Source organism: Zonotrichia leucophrys, chromosome 25 (assembly GCF_028769735.1).
Source record: "Zonotrichia leucophrys gambelii isolate GWCS_2022_RI chromosome 25, RI_Zleu_2.0, whole genome shotgun sequence".
NCBI lineage: Eukaryota > Metazoa > Chordata > Aves > Passeriformes > Passerellidae > Zonotrichia > Zonotrichia leucophrys.
The window spans coordinates 521,657-534,079 of record NC_088194.1 but is presented as its reverse complement, the minus strand read 5'-3'; the positions used below and the strand labels follow the sequence as shown (position 1 = coordinate 534,079).

The window sequence follows — 12,423 nt, the reverse complement described above, 5'->3', positions numbered from 1 at the left end:
TCACATTCTAGAGGACACCAGGCTGCAAACCAAGCAGTGGGAAAAATAAAGAAATGCTGGAATTTTCTACCCTAAACATCTCAGAGAAAACAGAGATGAACTTCAGTGAGCTGTGAAATGAAGTGGGTGCATAGCTGAAATTCTTTCACACAGAAGATGAGCACTTGTCACCACTGAGCCAATGACAACAGGAACCTGCTGAGCCCTTCTCTGCACACCGTGCTCACATCCTGCACTGCCAGGACCGGTCACACTCCTGAATAAATCTCTTATCTTCTTCAAAACTGATAACCAGAAACACTTCCAGACTGCTTGAGGCTGCTCTCACATCCTCACTGGGTCAGCTTCTCACAATTACCATCACATAAATCTCCACAGGCTTCAATTAAATTGATTGTTTTAATTCACCTACTCACGAGGGGCAGCTCTTTATGGCTTTAGGTGAAAAAAAGAGTTTTGCCTGGATGATCAGAGAGCAGTTTTGCTCTGTTTCACTTACTCTGTGGTTTTGTAGACATCAGAGTAGAGCCCAGCCTTCTGGTATTTCTTCTTTGGGGGTCGAGGGGCTTTCTTCTCCCGCTGGGTCAGAGGAGGCAGAGGCTGCTCGGGGGTTTCAGCTTCAGCTGCTTTCCCAAGGGCCTCATGGGGACTGGGAGGTTCAGCTGCTGTCTCAGAGAAACTGCAAGAAAAAGCAGAGATTAAAAAATCACCTTCCCATTAAGAACATCTCACAGTATTTCATTAATCCTCTCTCAAATCTGGTCAGCAGAAGAAGTTCATGTTTCTGGATTTCTGGGTGACTCACTGATCATGATCAACCGGGGGTTAAGTGTAATCATAAGAAAAGCATGATTCTTTTTGTGACATTATTATTACAAAAAGAATGTTGTTTGTACTGCTGATGTTTATCCTTGGAGCCTCGGCTGAGTAACTCAGAAGGCAGCTCTGCTCTCTGCTCTGCACTCTGGTAACCCCTCCCTGCTCCTCCAGGAGAGCCACAGAGCGATTCCTGAACAGCACCCTCACAGCTCCCATTTCTGGAGAGCAGAGCTCCTGGCAGAGCTTGTTTATTGATGGATTTGGGATGAGTGTGAGATGATAAGAGAGATTTTTGGGGTGCACAGGGGCACCCCTTAACTCCTGCTTGCTGCTGCAGCTTTAATCTGTATCTGCTGTACCTCACTTGATCTCATTTCACATCCTGTGCCCCTACATCCCACACACAATTCCTCAGGGCTCCTTATTCCACACAGGATAAAGGAACAATCTGTGGCACCTCAGCAGCCACCAACTCCCTAAATATATCCTTCACCAACACAAGTACAGAACCAACCCTTTCAGATCACCTGAAATTCTCATTTCTGGGGGTTTTCAGTACCTGAGGAAGGACCTGAACACACTCAGGGCTCACATGCTGCTTGTGGCAGCAGCTCTCACAGACCTTCCAGGCATTTTCTGAGAAAGCTCAGAGAAAGAATTACAACAATTCTGATCATCACTTGCTACACCTGCTGCCAGACACATGTGGAATGTGTTATGGAGATTTGTTTACCAAAGAGATTCCTTCACCAAAGAGAAGTATCTGGATTAGACATTAGTAAGAGTGTTTGGGTTACTTAGCAAATTAGATCAAAGCTGTATCAGAAGAAATTAGAAGTTTCTTTAAAATACACTATAATATAGTATAGAAGAATAAAATAATAGTTCAGCCTTCTGCATCACAGAGTCAATGCTAATTATTACCTGGCTGGGGGCCTGCTGCCACAAACAGTAACTCTGAATTGACCACAGTTGGTTCCCTCTACACTGAACTCCATTATTGTATTTGCATTTCCCCCAGATGCTGGAAGGAAGGAATGATGAATCTGACTCCGTGTTTTCAGAAGGCTAATTTATTATTTTAGGATATTATATTATATTAAAGAATACTAAACTAAACTAAAGAATACAGAAAGGATATTTATCTTTCTGCAAAGATAATAGTGAAAGATAATAATGGAAAAAGATAATAATGAAAACTTGTGGCTCTTTCCAGAGTCCTGACACAGCTTGGCACTGATTGGCCTTTGAGTCAAAACAATTCACATGAAACCAATGAAACAACCACCTGTTGGATAAACAATCTCCAAACACATTCCAGAGCAGCAAAACACAGGAGAAGCAAATCAGATAATTATTGTTTTCCTTTATCTCTGAGGCTTCTCAGTTTCCTAGGAGAAAAATCCTGGGCGAAGGGATTTTTCCAGAAAACGTGAACATTGAAAACCTCAATGACTGAAACATTCTAAACCCAACTGAGGTACAAAACTGCAAGGGAATCACCTCTTATTGAAAACCTCAATGACTGAAACATTCTAAACCCAACTGAGGTACAAAACTGCAGGAATCACCTCTTATTGAAAACCTCAATGACTGAAACATTCTAAACCCAACTGAGGTACAAAACTGCAAGGGAATCACCTCTTATTGAAAACCTCAATGACTGAAACATTCTAAACCCAACTGAGGTACAAAACTGCAAGGGAATCACCTCTTATTGAAAACCTCAATGACTGAAACATTCTAAACCCAACTGAGGTACAAAACTGCAAGGAATCACCTCTTATTGAAAACCTCAATGACTGAAACATTCTAAACCCAACTGAGGTACAAAACTGCAAGGGAATCACCTCTTATTGAAAACCTCAATGACTGAAACATTCTAAACCCAACTGAGTACAAAACTGCAAGGGAATCACCTCTTATTGCTCTCCTGCTCCTCCTCGGGCAGACTCTTGTGCCTCTTCCTGGCCTGCTCCTCGGGCAGCCACCGCTTCCTCTTCCAGCCCTTGCGGTGCTCGGGGTCGAGGCTGACGCTCTGCACCACGGCCTCGATGACGTCGGTGATGGTGTCGGGCCCCAGGTGCAGGGGGCTGCTGCTGCTGGGCTCTGTGTCCTGCAGCTCCTGGCTGACCATCCTGGCGGCCTGCAGGGCCTGCATGGACACCACGGCCTGCATCGGGTACTTGCGCGGCCGCCCCGGCCGCCGCTTCACGAAGTTGTTCCCCGTCCTCGACTGCCTCTGCAGCTTTTTGGCTTTCAGGATTTTGTTGACGTGGTCCAGATTTTTTTTTGTGGCCAGGATTTTGTTGTAATTGCACATTTTCCTCGCTTGCCTCTGCATGGCCTCCACCACGCTCCTCTTGAGGTGCCGCGGCGAGTAGGAGCCGGGCAGGCGCTCCGGCAGCAGGGCGATGCCCTCGGGGCCGGGCACGCCGGCGCTGCCCAGCCCGTGCCCGTCCTGCTTGCCCAGGGCTCGCTCCCGGGAGTGGCTGCGGGCAGGGCTGGCCGAGGGGGGGCTGCCCAGGACCCCCTCCAGGCCCTTGTCCAGCGGGGGGGGCCCGTCCTGCTGCGCCATGCGCTGCAGCAGCGCGTCCACCGCGTCCTCGGCCGCCGGGGCCAGGCGGGCAGCCCGGGCTGGCACTGCCGCCCCTGAAACACACACAGGCCTGCAGCTGGTCAATCGGGGCTGGGGTTGTGGGGCTTTCGTGTGCTTGTAAAGCTGCAATTCTCAGGTGTGTAACTCTAGTAATATAGTAATTCTAATATAATAATAGGATATATTATATATAATATATATATATGATATAGTATATATATATTATATGGTATATGATATATAATATATATGATATATAATTATAATATATAATATATGATATATAATATATATTTTATAATATATTATATATAAGATATATAATATACAATATATAACATATATAATATATTATATATAATATACTAAACTAAATAATAATAATAGCAATAATAATATAATCTATGATAATATATCCAATAGTATCTAGAATAATATCTAGAATGATATCTATAATAATATCTATAATATATATAATAATATAAAAATACATTCCACTGCAAAGGATTTCTGCAGCACAGGCTGGATGGAGCATCTGCTGCAAACATCTGTTCAAAGCAGGGAGGAAATGGCACTTTGGCACATCCTTCTAGATGGAAACCATAACTTTGTCCTAAGTACCAATCCCAGGGATTTATTACATATTTGCAGTCGGTTTAGGAGTCTGAGAAATGTCTGAATTCTGGTAATGAGAGCGTTTCTGCAAATGAGCTTCTTACAAAATGGGTCAACCTGCTGGATTTTCTTCTGTCCACCCCCAGGGGGCTCACATTCCATTTTTACAGAATCCAGAATGGTCTGGGTTGGAAGGGACCTTAAAAACCATCTTGTTCCACCCAGGATTCTCACATGTGAGCTCCCAGGTGCTCACATCCCATTTTTACAGAATCCAGAATGGTCTGGGTTGGAAGAAACCTCAAAAACCATCTTGTTCCACCCAGGATTCTCACATGTGAGCTCCCATGGGAGCTCAGTGCATTTTTACAGAATCACAGAATGGTTTGGGTTGGAAGGAACCTTCAAGACCATCTTGTTCCACCCCCTGCCAAAACCTCAGGATCTCCATGAGCTGAAGTTCTCCAGCCATGATGTCCCAAAATATCAGTGGAAAACCTCAGGATCACCATGAGCTGAAGTTCTCCAGCCATGATGTCCCAAAACTCAGGATCACCATGGGTGATGTTCTCCAGCCATGATGTCCCAAAATATCAGTGGAAAACCTCAATATCTCCATGAGCTGAAGTTCTCACAGCCATGATTCCCAAAAATATTAGTGGAAAACCTCAGGATCACAATGAGTGAAGTTCTCCAGCCATGATGTCCCAAAATATCAGAGGAAAAACTCAGGATCACCATGAGCTGAAGTTTTCACAGCCATGATATCCCGAAAATATCAGTGGAAAACCTCAATATCTCCATGAGCTGAAGTTCTCCAGCCATGATGTCCCAAAATATCAGTGGGAAAACTCAGGATCACCATGAGCTGAAGTTCTCCAGCCATGATGTCCCAAAACTCAGGATCTCCATGAGCTGAAGTTCTCACAGCCATGATATCCCGAAAATATCAGTGGAAAACCTCAATATCTCCATGAGCTGAAGTTCTCCAGCCATGATGTCCCAAAACTCAGGATCACCATGAGTGATGTTCTCCAGCCATGATGTCCCAAGATATCAGTGGGAAAACTCAGGATCACCATGAGCTGAAGTTCTCCAGCCATGATGTCCCAAGATATCAATGGAAAACCTCAGGATCTCCATGAGCTGAAGTTCTCCAGCCACGCTGGGTCTCAGCACAGCCCTGAGCACCCCGGGATCCCAAAGCCAGGTTCCTGGGCAGCACTTGCCTGGAGAAGAGGTGCTCTCTGACGTGGATCTCTTCCTGGAGGGGCTGCAGTTTGTGCTCTCCGACTGCCTCTGCGAGGGCTTCTCCTGGCTGGGCAAAGGGCCTGCAAGGCAGAGCAGGGAAAGGCACAAAAAAATCATCATTTCAGGGGAAAGGGTTCAATTCAGGTTACTCTGAACACCTGTGAGCTCCCAGAATGCAGGGGAAGGAGGGAAAGGAAAAACACCAAGCAGGGATTGCCACAGGAAAGCGCAGAGCTAAACAAGGCTTGAGTAAAGACATGGAATATTAACAACCAGAATGAGGTTGTGAGTGGGAAAAGGAAAGGAAAGAAAGGGGAAGAAAGGCAAAAAAAGAAAAAGGGGAAAGGGGAAAAGGAAGGAAAAGGGGAAAGGGAAAGGGGAAAGGGAAGGAAAAGGGGAAAGGGAAAGGGGAAAGGGAAAGGAAAAGGAAAGGAAAAGGAAAGGAAAAGGGGGAAAGGAAAAGGGGAAAGGAAAAGGGGGAAAGGAAAAGGGGAAAGGAAAAGGGGGAAAGGAAAAGGGGAAAGGAAAAGGGGGAAAGGAAAAGGGGGAAAGGAAAAGGGGGAAAGGAAAAGGGGAAAGGAAAAGGGAAGGAAAAGGGGAAAGGAAAAGGGGGAAAGGAAAAGGGGGAAAGGAAAGGGGGAAAGGAAAAGGGGGAAAGGAAAAGGGGGAAAGGAAAAGGGGGAAAGGAAAAGGGGGAAAGGAAAAGGGGAAAGAAAAGGGGAAAGGAAAAGAAAGGGGGAAAGGAAAAGGGGAAAGAAAAGGGAAAGGAAAAGGGGAAAGGAAAAGGGGAAAGGAAAGGAAAAGGAAAGGAAAGGAAAGGAAAGGAAAGGAAAGGAAAGGAAAGGAAAGGAAAGGAAAGGAAAAGGAAAGGAAAGGAAAGGAAAGGAAAGGAAAGGAAAGGAAAGGAAAGGAAAGGAAAGGAAAGGAAAGGAAAGGAAAGGAAAGGAAAGGAAAGGAAAGGGAAAAGGAAAAGGAACCCCCCCACATATTCCTACTCTCAATTGAATCCAAACTCCTTGATTTTCAGAAGGGTTTGGACAAGACCTCTGCAGATCACCAAAACCAAGCACCCTGCTCTGAACAGGGTCAGCTTGCTCAGGGCCACCACATTCTGTTGTGTTTTCCACATCTCCAGGGACACAGATTCCCTGATCTGCAATTCCCCCACCCTCACTGTGAGCACTGTTTTCTTCTGCACAAACAGAATTCCCTGAACCCCAGTGGGCTCCTCACACTGGGCACCAGCAGGAACATTTTCCCTCCTTTTTCTTCATTCCCTCCCAAGTGGAACATGGACACACTGCAAGAGCTCCCTTTGTGCATCCTCTGCTCCAGGCTTGACAACCCCAGTTCTTCCAGATCCTTTGGATGAGCAATCCCAGCTCTCCCAAAATCCCTGGATGAGCAATCCCAGCTCTCCCAAAATCCCTGGATGAGCAATCCCAGCTCTCCCAAAATCTCTGGATGAGCAATCCCAGCTCTCCCAAAATCCCTGGATGAGCAATCCCAGCTCTCCCAAAATCTGGATGAGCAATCCCAGCTCTCCCAAAATCCCTGGATGAGCAATCCCAGTTTTCCCAGTCCCTCTGGATTATTGATCCATCTCTCCCAAATCTCTGGATGAGCAATCCCAGCTCTCCCAAAATCCCTGGATGAGCAATCCCAGCTCTCCCAAACTCTGGATGAGCAATCCCAGCTCTCCCAAAATCCCTGGATGAGCAATCCCAGCTCTCCCAAACTCTCTGGATGAGCAATCCCAGCTCTCCCAAACTCTGGATGAGCAATCCCAGCTCTCCCAGCCCCTCTGGATGAGCAATCCCAGCTCTCCCAAACTCTGGATGAGCAATCCCAGCTCTCCCAAACTCTCTGGATGAGCAATCCCAGCTCTCCCAAAATCCCTGGATGAGCAATCCCAGCTCTCCCAAACTCTGGATGAGCAATCCCAGCTCTCCCAAACTCTCTGGATGAGCAATCCCAGCTCTCCCAAAATCCCTGGATGAGCAATCCCAGCTCTCCCAAAATCTGGGTGAGCAATCCCAGCTCTCCCAAAATCTGGATGAGCAATCCCAGCTCTCCCAAAATCCCTGGATGAGCAATCCCAGCTCTCCCAAACTCTGGATGAGCAATCCCAGCTCTCCCAAACTCTCTGGATGAGCAATCCCAGCTCTCCAAAATCCCTGGATGAGCAATTCCAACTCTCCCAAACTCTGGATGAGCAATCCCAGCTCTCCCAAACTCTCTGGATAACAGATCCAGCTCTCCCAAAATCTCTGGATGAGCAATCCCAATTCTCCCAAAATCCCTGAATGAGCAATCCCAGCTCTCCCAAATCTCTGGATGAGCAATCCCAGCTCTCCCAAAATCCCTGGATGAGCAATCCCAGCTCTCCCAAAATCTCTGGATAACAGATCCAGCTCTCCCAAAATCCCTGGATGAGCAATCCCAGCTCTCCCAAAATCTCTGGATGAGCAATCCCAGCTCTCCCAAATCTCTGGATAACAGATCCAGCTCTCCCAAACTCTGGATGAGCAATCCCAGCTCTCCCAAAATCCCTGGATGAGCAATCCCAGCTCTCCCAGCCCCTCTGGATGAGCAATCCCAGCTCTCCCAAACTCTCTGGATGAGCAATCCCAGCTCTCCCAAAATCCCTGGATGAGCAATCCCAGCTCTCCCAAACTCTCTGGATGAGCAATCCCAGCTCTCCCAAAATCCCTGGATGAGCAATCCCAGCTCTCCCAAACTCTGGATGAGCAATCCCAGCTCTCCCAAATCTCTGGATAACAGATCCAGCTCTCCCAAACTCTGGATGAGCAATCCCAGCTCTCCCAAACTCTCTGGATGAGCAATCCCAGCTCTCCCAAACTCTCTGGATGAGCAATCCCAGCTCTCCCAAACTCTCTGGATGAGCAATCCCAGCTCTCCCAAACTCTGGATGAGCAATCCCAGCTCTCCCAAACTCTCTGGATGAGCAATCCCAGCTCTCCCAAACTCTGGATGAGCAATCCCAGCTCTCCCAAACTCTCTGGATAACAGATCCAGCTCTCCCAAACTCTCTGGATAACAGATCCAGCTCTCCCAAAATCTCTGGATGAGCAATCCCAACTCTCCCAAAATCCCTGGATGAGCAATCCCAGCTCTCCCAAACTCTGGATGAGCAATCCCAGCTCTCCCAAACTCTCTGGATAACAGATCCAGCTCTCCCAAAATCCCTGGATGAGCAATCCCAGTATTCCCAGTCCCTCTGGATTATTGATCCATCTCTCCCAAATCTCTGGATGAGCAATCCCAGCTCTCCCAAACTCTCTGGATAACAGATCCAGCTCTCCCAAACTCTCTGGGTGACTGATCCAGCTCTCAGCCCCTGTCCCACCATTCAGGCACCGGGAAGGAGGTGGAACCCTGAGTGCCTTTGTGCTGCTCATTGTGCTTTTTCACTCTGGAAAAGCATTTCCTTCCCCTCCTTGGGCAGAACTGCTCACCAGGAACTGCACAAAGGTGAAAAGCCAAAAAGAAAATTCTCAAGATTTTAAAATTCTTTCGATTTCTCCCTTGCTGTGTTGCTTTTCCTTTCCAAGACCCTGTCACAATAAAACCCACAAATTTTCCTGCTCCAGTCCATCAGGGCAAATCTGTCACAGCCCTGGGGCCTGAACCTGTGAGGATGATGATGATGATGATGATGTACACACAGAGCAGCACTGGATTTCAGTGCAGAACACATTTCACTCTGTTCCCAGGGCTTGCTGGTACTTGCTAAATCCTTGGGTGATGTCACCAGGCAGCACAATTACCATTCCTGGAGTAAAAACCAATTTTAGAAAGCTCCAGGAATCCACAGCTGCTGCAGGGTGAAGGGACAGGGCTGGGAATGGCTGAGAACACAAGTAAAGATCTATTTGTTTCCCTTTTTCTTACAGTAAACTGCTTTATTTTCCTAAAATTTCAGAGAATCCCAATTACTCTTGAAAGCAAAGGCTGTGGGAGTCATGAAAATGTCACAGAAAAACCTGGTTTTGCAGTGATGAAAATGCTGAGATATTAAAAACTCTGATCACTATAAAAGCCCAGATAAGCAAAAATGCACGTGGTAGTGCAAGAGGAGAATGTGCTTATCCTGAAAATATCTAGAAGACAAAATCCAGGATGCAAAAAAACAGATTTTTGCTGTTTTCCTTCAAAATATGGTATAGTAATGAATATTATATATTCATTATTTTGGTATTAAAAATAGCATATATTATATAATAATATATAGTATATAATGCATAATATATAATATATAGTATATAATGTATAACATATACAGTATACAATAGATAATATATGTACTCTACACTATGTATAAGAATAATACCAAAATAATAAGAATAATACCAAAATAATAATAATGATAATTATGATGATAATAATACCAAAATAATAATAATAATAATAATAATAATAATAATAATAATAATAATAATAATAATAATAATAATAATAATAATAATAATACCAAAATAATGAATCTATAATATACTATATTTTGGTATATTAATTATATTAATAATGACTATTATATATCCATTATTATACCATATTTTTGTATATCATTGATTATTTTATATGTCCCTCCCCTCCTCAAAGCTGGGGCACTGCACAGGTGCTCAGCACTGGGAAGAGCTGTCCTGGTTCCAGCTGGGACAGGCTGAATTTATCCCACTGATGCCTCAGGGTTTAGTTTTTATATTTTTCAGGCTCTGTGCTGTTTTAGTGTGTGGGTCTGGGTTCACATTATGGGATGGTGAGCTCTCCTCACAGAGCAGGGAGACAAAACAATTCCTGCTCTAGCTGGGGACCAAGGATTATTTGTCAATAATCCAGATTTCAGGCCCAGGAGCATCATTTGTGCTTCTTGGTCCTCATTTCCCTCTGTCCTTTTTCATGGCAATTATTACTACTCTTATTATTATTACATATAATTTTATTTCAATTATTAAAGAGTTCTTATCTCAACCCATGAGTTTCACTTTATTCTGGCCCACCCACCCCTCTGGGCTCAGGGAGCTGCTGTAGCAGCTCTGTCATTCCAGGCTGACTTTTCCTCCTGAGGAACTCCAAGATGCATTGAATTAAAAAAATCTACATTAACCAAGCACCCTGAGAGCTGGGATTGCAAACAGAAATTAACCAGCGGGAGTGGGGAATGGACTGTAATTCATAACAGGGGAAAAAACAAGGGGAAGGGTTTGGGGGTGGCAGGGATGGCACTGCTGGCAGGGGGTGGCACAGCCTGGGGGCTGTCACTGCAGTGTCCTGGGGGCTGTCACCATCCGTGGTCCGGTCTCCCCGCTCCGTTCGGGTCCACCCTGCCCATTCAGGTCCCCCGGGCTCGTTCAGATCCCCTCGGTCCGTTCAGGTCCCCCGGGCTCGTTCAGGTCCCCCCCTGTCCCATTCAGGTCCCCCTGCCCATTCAGGTCCCCCCGTCCCGTTCAGGTCCCCCCTGCCCACTCAGGTCCCCTCGGCCCCGTTCAGGTCCCTCCTGTCCCATTCAGATCCCCTCGGTCCGTTCGTGTCCCCCCCGTCCCGTTCGGGTCCCCTCGGTCCCGTTCAGGTCCCCCATCTCGTTCAGGTCCCCCCGGTCCGTTCGGGTCCCCTCGGTCCCATTCAGGTCCCCCCTGTCCCGTTCAGGTTCCCCCATCACGTTCAGGTCCCCCGGTCCGTTCGGGTCCCCCCGCCCCGTTCAGGTCCCTCCTGTCCCATTCAGATCCCCCCGGTCCGTTCGGGTCCCCCCCCGTCCCATTCAGGTCCCCCCTGTCCCGTTCAGGTCCCCCTGGTCCGTCCGGGTCCTCCAGTCCCGTTCGGGTCCCCCCTGTCCGTTCAGGTCCCCCCTGTCCCATTCAGGTCCCCCCGGCCCGTTCGGGTCCCCCCATACCCTGCTCAGGTCCCCCGGCCCCGTTCACGTCCCCCCAGCCCGTTCGGGTCCTCTCGGCCCCGTTCAGGTCCCCCTGCCCATTCAGGTCCCCCTGCACCGCTCGGGTCCACCCTGCCCCGTTTGAGTCCCCCTGTCCCATTCAGGTCCCCCCGGCCCCGTTCAGGTCCCCCCGGTCCGTTCGGGTCCCCCCCGCCCCACCGGGCTCGGCGGGACGCGGCAGAGGAGCGGCGGTGCCGCCAGGGGGCGCTGCTGCCCGCCGGTCCCGCAGCCCCGGGGCGGGAACGGGAACGGCGGAAACCCCTCGGGACTGGAACCGGGACCGGGACAGGGACTCCTCGGGACAGGGACCGGCACAGGGACAGGGACCGGCACAGGGATCGAGGACCGGAAAACAGGACCCCCGGAACAGGACCGGAGGAACTCTGGACAGAACCGGACACAGGACCGTCCTTCGGGCAGGGACCGACACAGGGACGAGGGACCCTCGGGACAGGGACAGCCCGACAGGGACCGGAACCCTTGGACGAAGGGACCAGACCCCGGACCCAGGGCAGGAGACACGGGAAGGGACCGGACAGGGACCGGTACCCTTGGGGACAGGGACCGAGACCCCTCAGGACAGGGACAGACACAGGGACCAGGAACCCTGGGGAAAGGGACCGGCACAGGGACCCCTCGGTCAGGGACTGACACAGGGACAGGGGGTTTTTGGGGCAGGGACTGACACACGGTCTGGGACTGCCCGGGTCAGCCCAGGAGCCCATGGTGACACCGGTTATCCCGGGATGGCACCGGCACCTCACCCACACCGGGACAGCCAGAGCAGGAGCAGCCTCACACCCGGCCCGGTGTTGGCAGAGGGAACAGAACCAGAACCGACTGCGGCTGATCCCCTTTCCTCCCTGCCTGCCTGCTGCACTCGGGCTGATCCCGTTTTTCTCTACACTCGGGCTGATCCCGTTTCCTCTGCATTCGGGCCGATCCCGTTTTTCTCCTGCACTCGGGCTGATCCCTTTTCCTCTTCACTCGCGCTGATCCCGTTTTCCCCTGCACTCGGGCTGATCCCGTTTCCTCTGCACTCGGGCTGATCCCGTTTTCCTCTGCACTCGGGCTGATCCCGTTTCCTCTGCACTCGGGCTGATCCCGTTTTCCATCTGCACTCGGGCTGATCCAGTTTTCTCTGCACTCGGGCTGATCCCGTTTCCACTGCACTCGGGCTGATCCC

At 48.8% G+C, this 12,423-nt stretch overlaps 1 protein-coding gene across 3 annotated transcripts in view; it reads right to left on the bottom strand.

The window, feature by feature from the left end:
• ASH1L (ASH1 like histone lysine methyltransferase) overlaps positions 1-12,423 on the bottom strand; it is a 98,641-nt gene that overhangs the window by 47,006 nt on the left and 39,212 nt on the right. For all 3 annotated transcript variants that reach the window (XM_064732280.1, XM_064732281.1, XM_064732282.1), the window contains exons 4-6: positions 5,263-5,364; positions 2,739-3,471; positions 500-679 (exon numbers count right to left, since the gene is read on the bottom strand). In XM_064732280.1, coding sequence (XP_064588350.1) covers positions 500-679; positions 2,739-3,471; positions 5,263-5,364 — 1,015 coding nt within the window. The remainder of the gene's footprint in view (positions 1-499; positions 680-2,738; positions 3,472-5,262; positions 5,365-12,423) is intronic.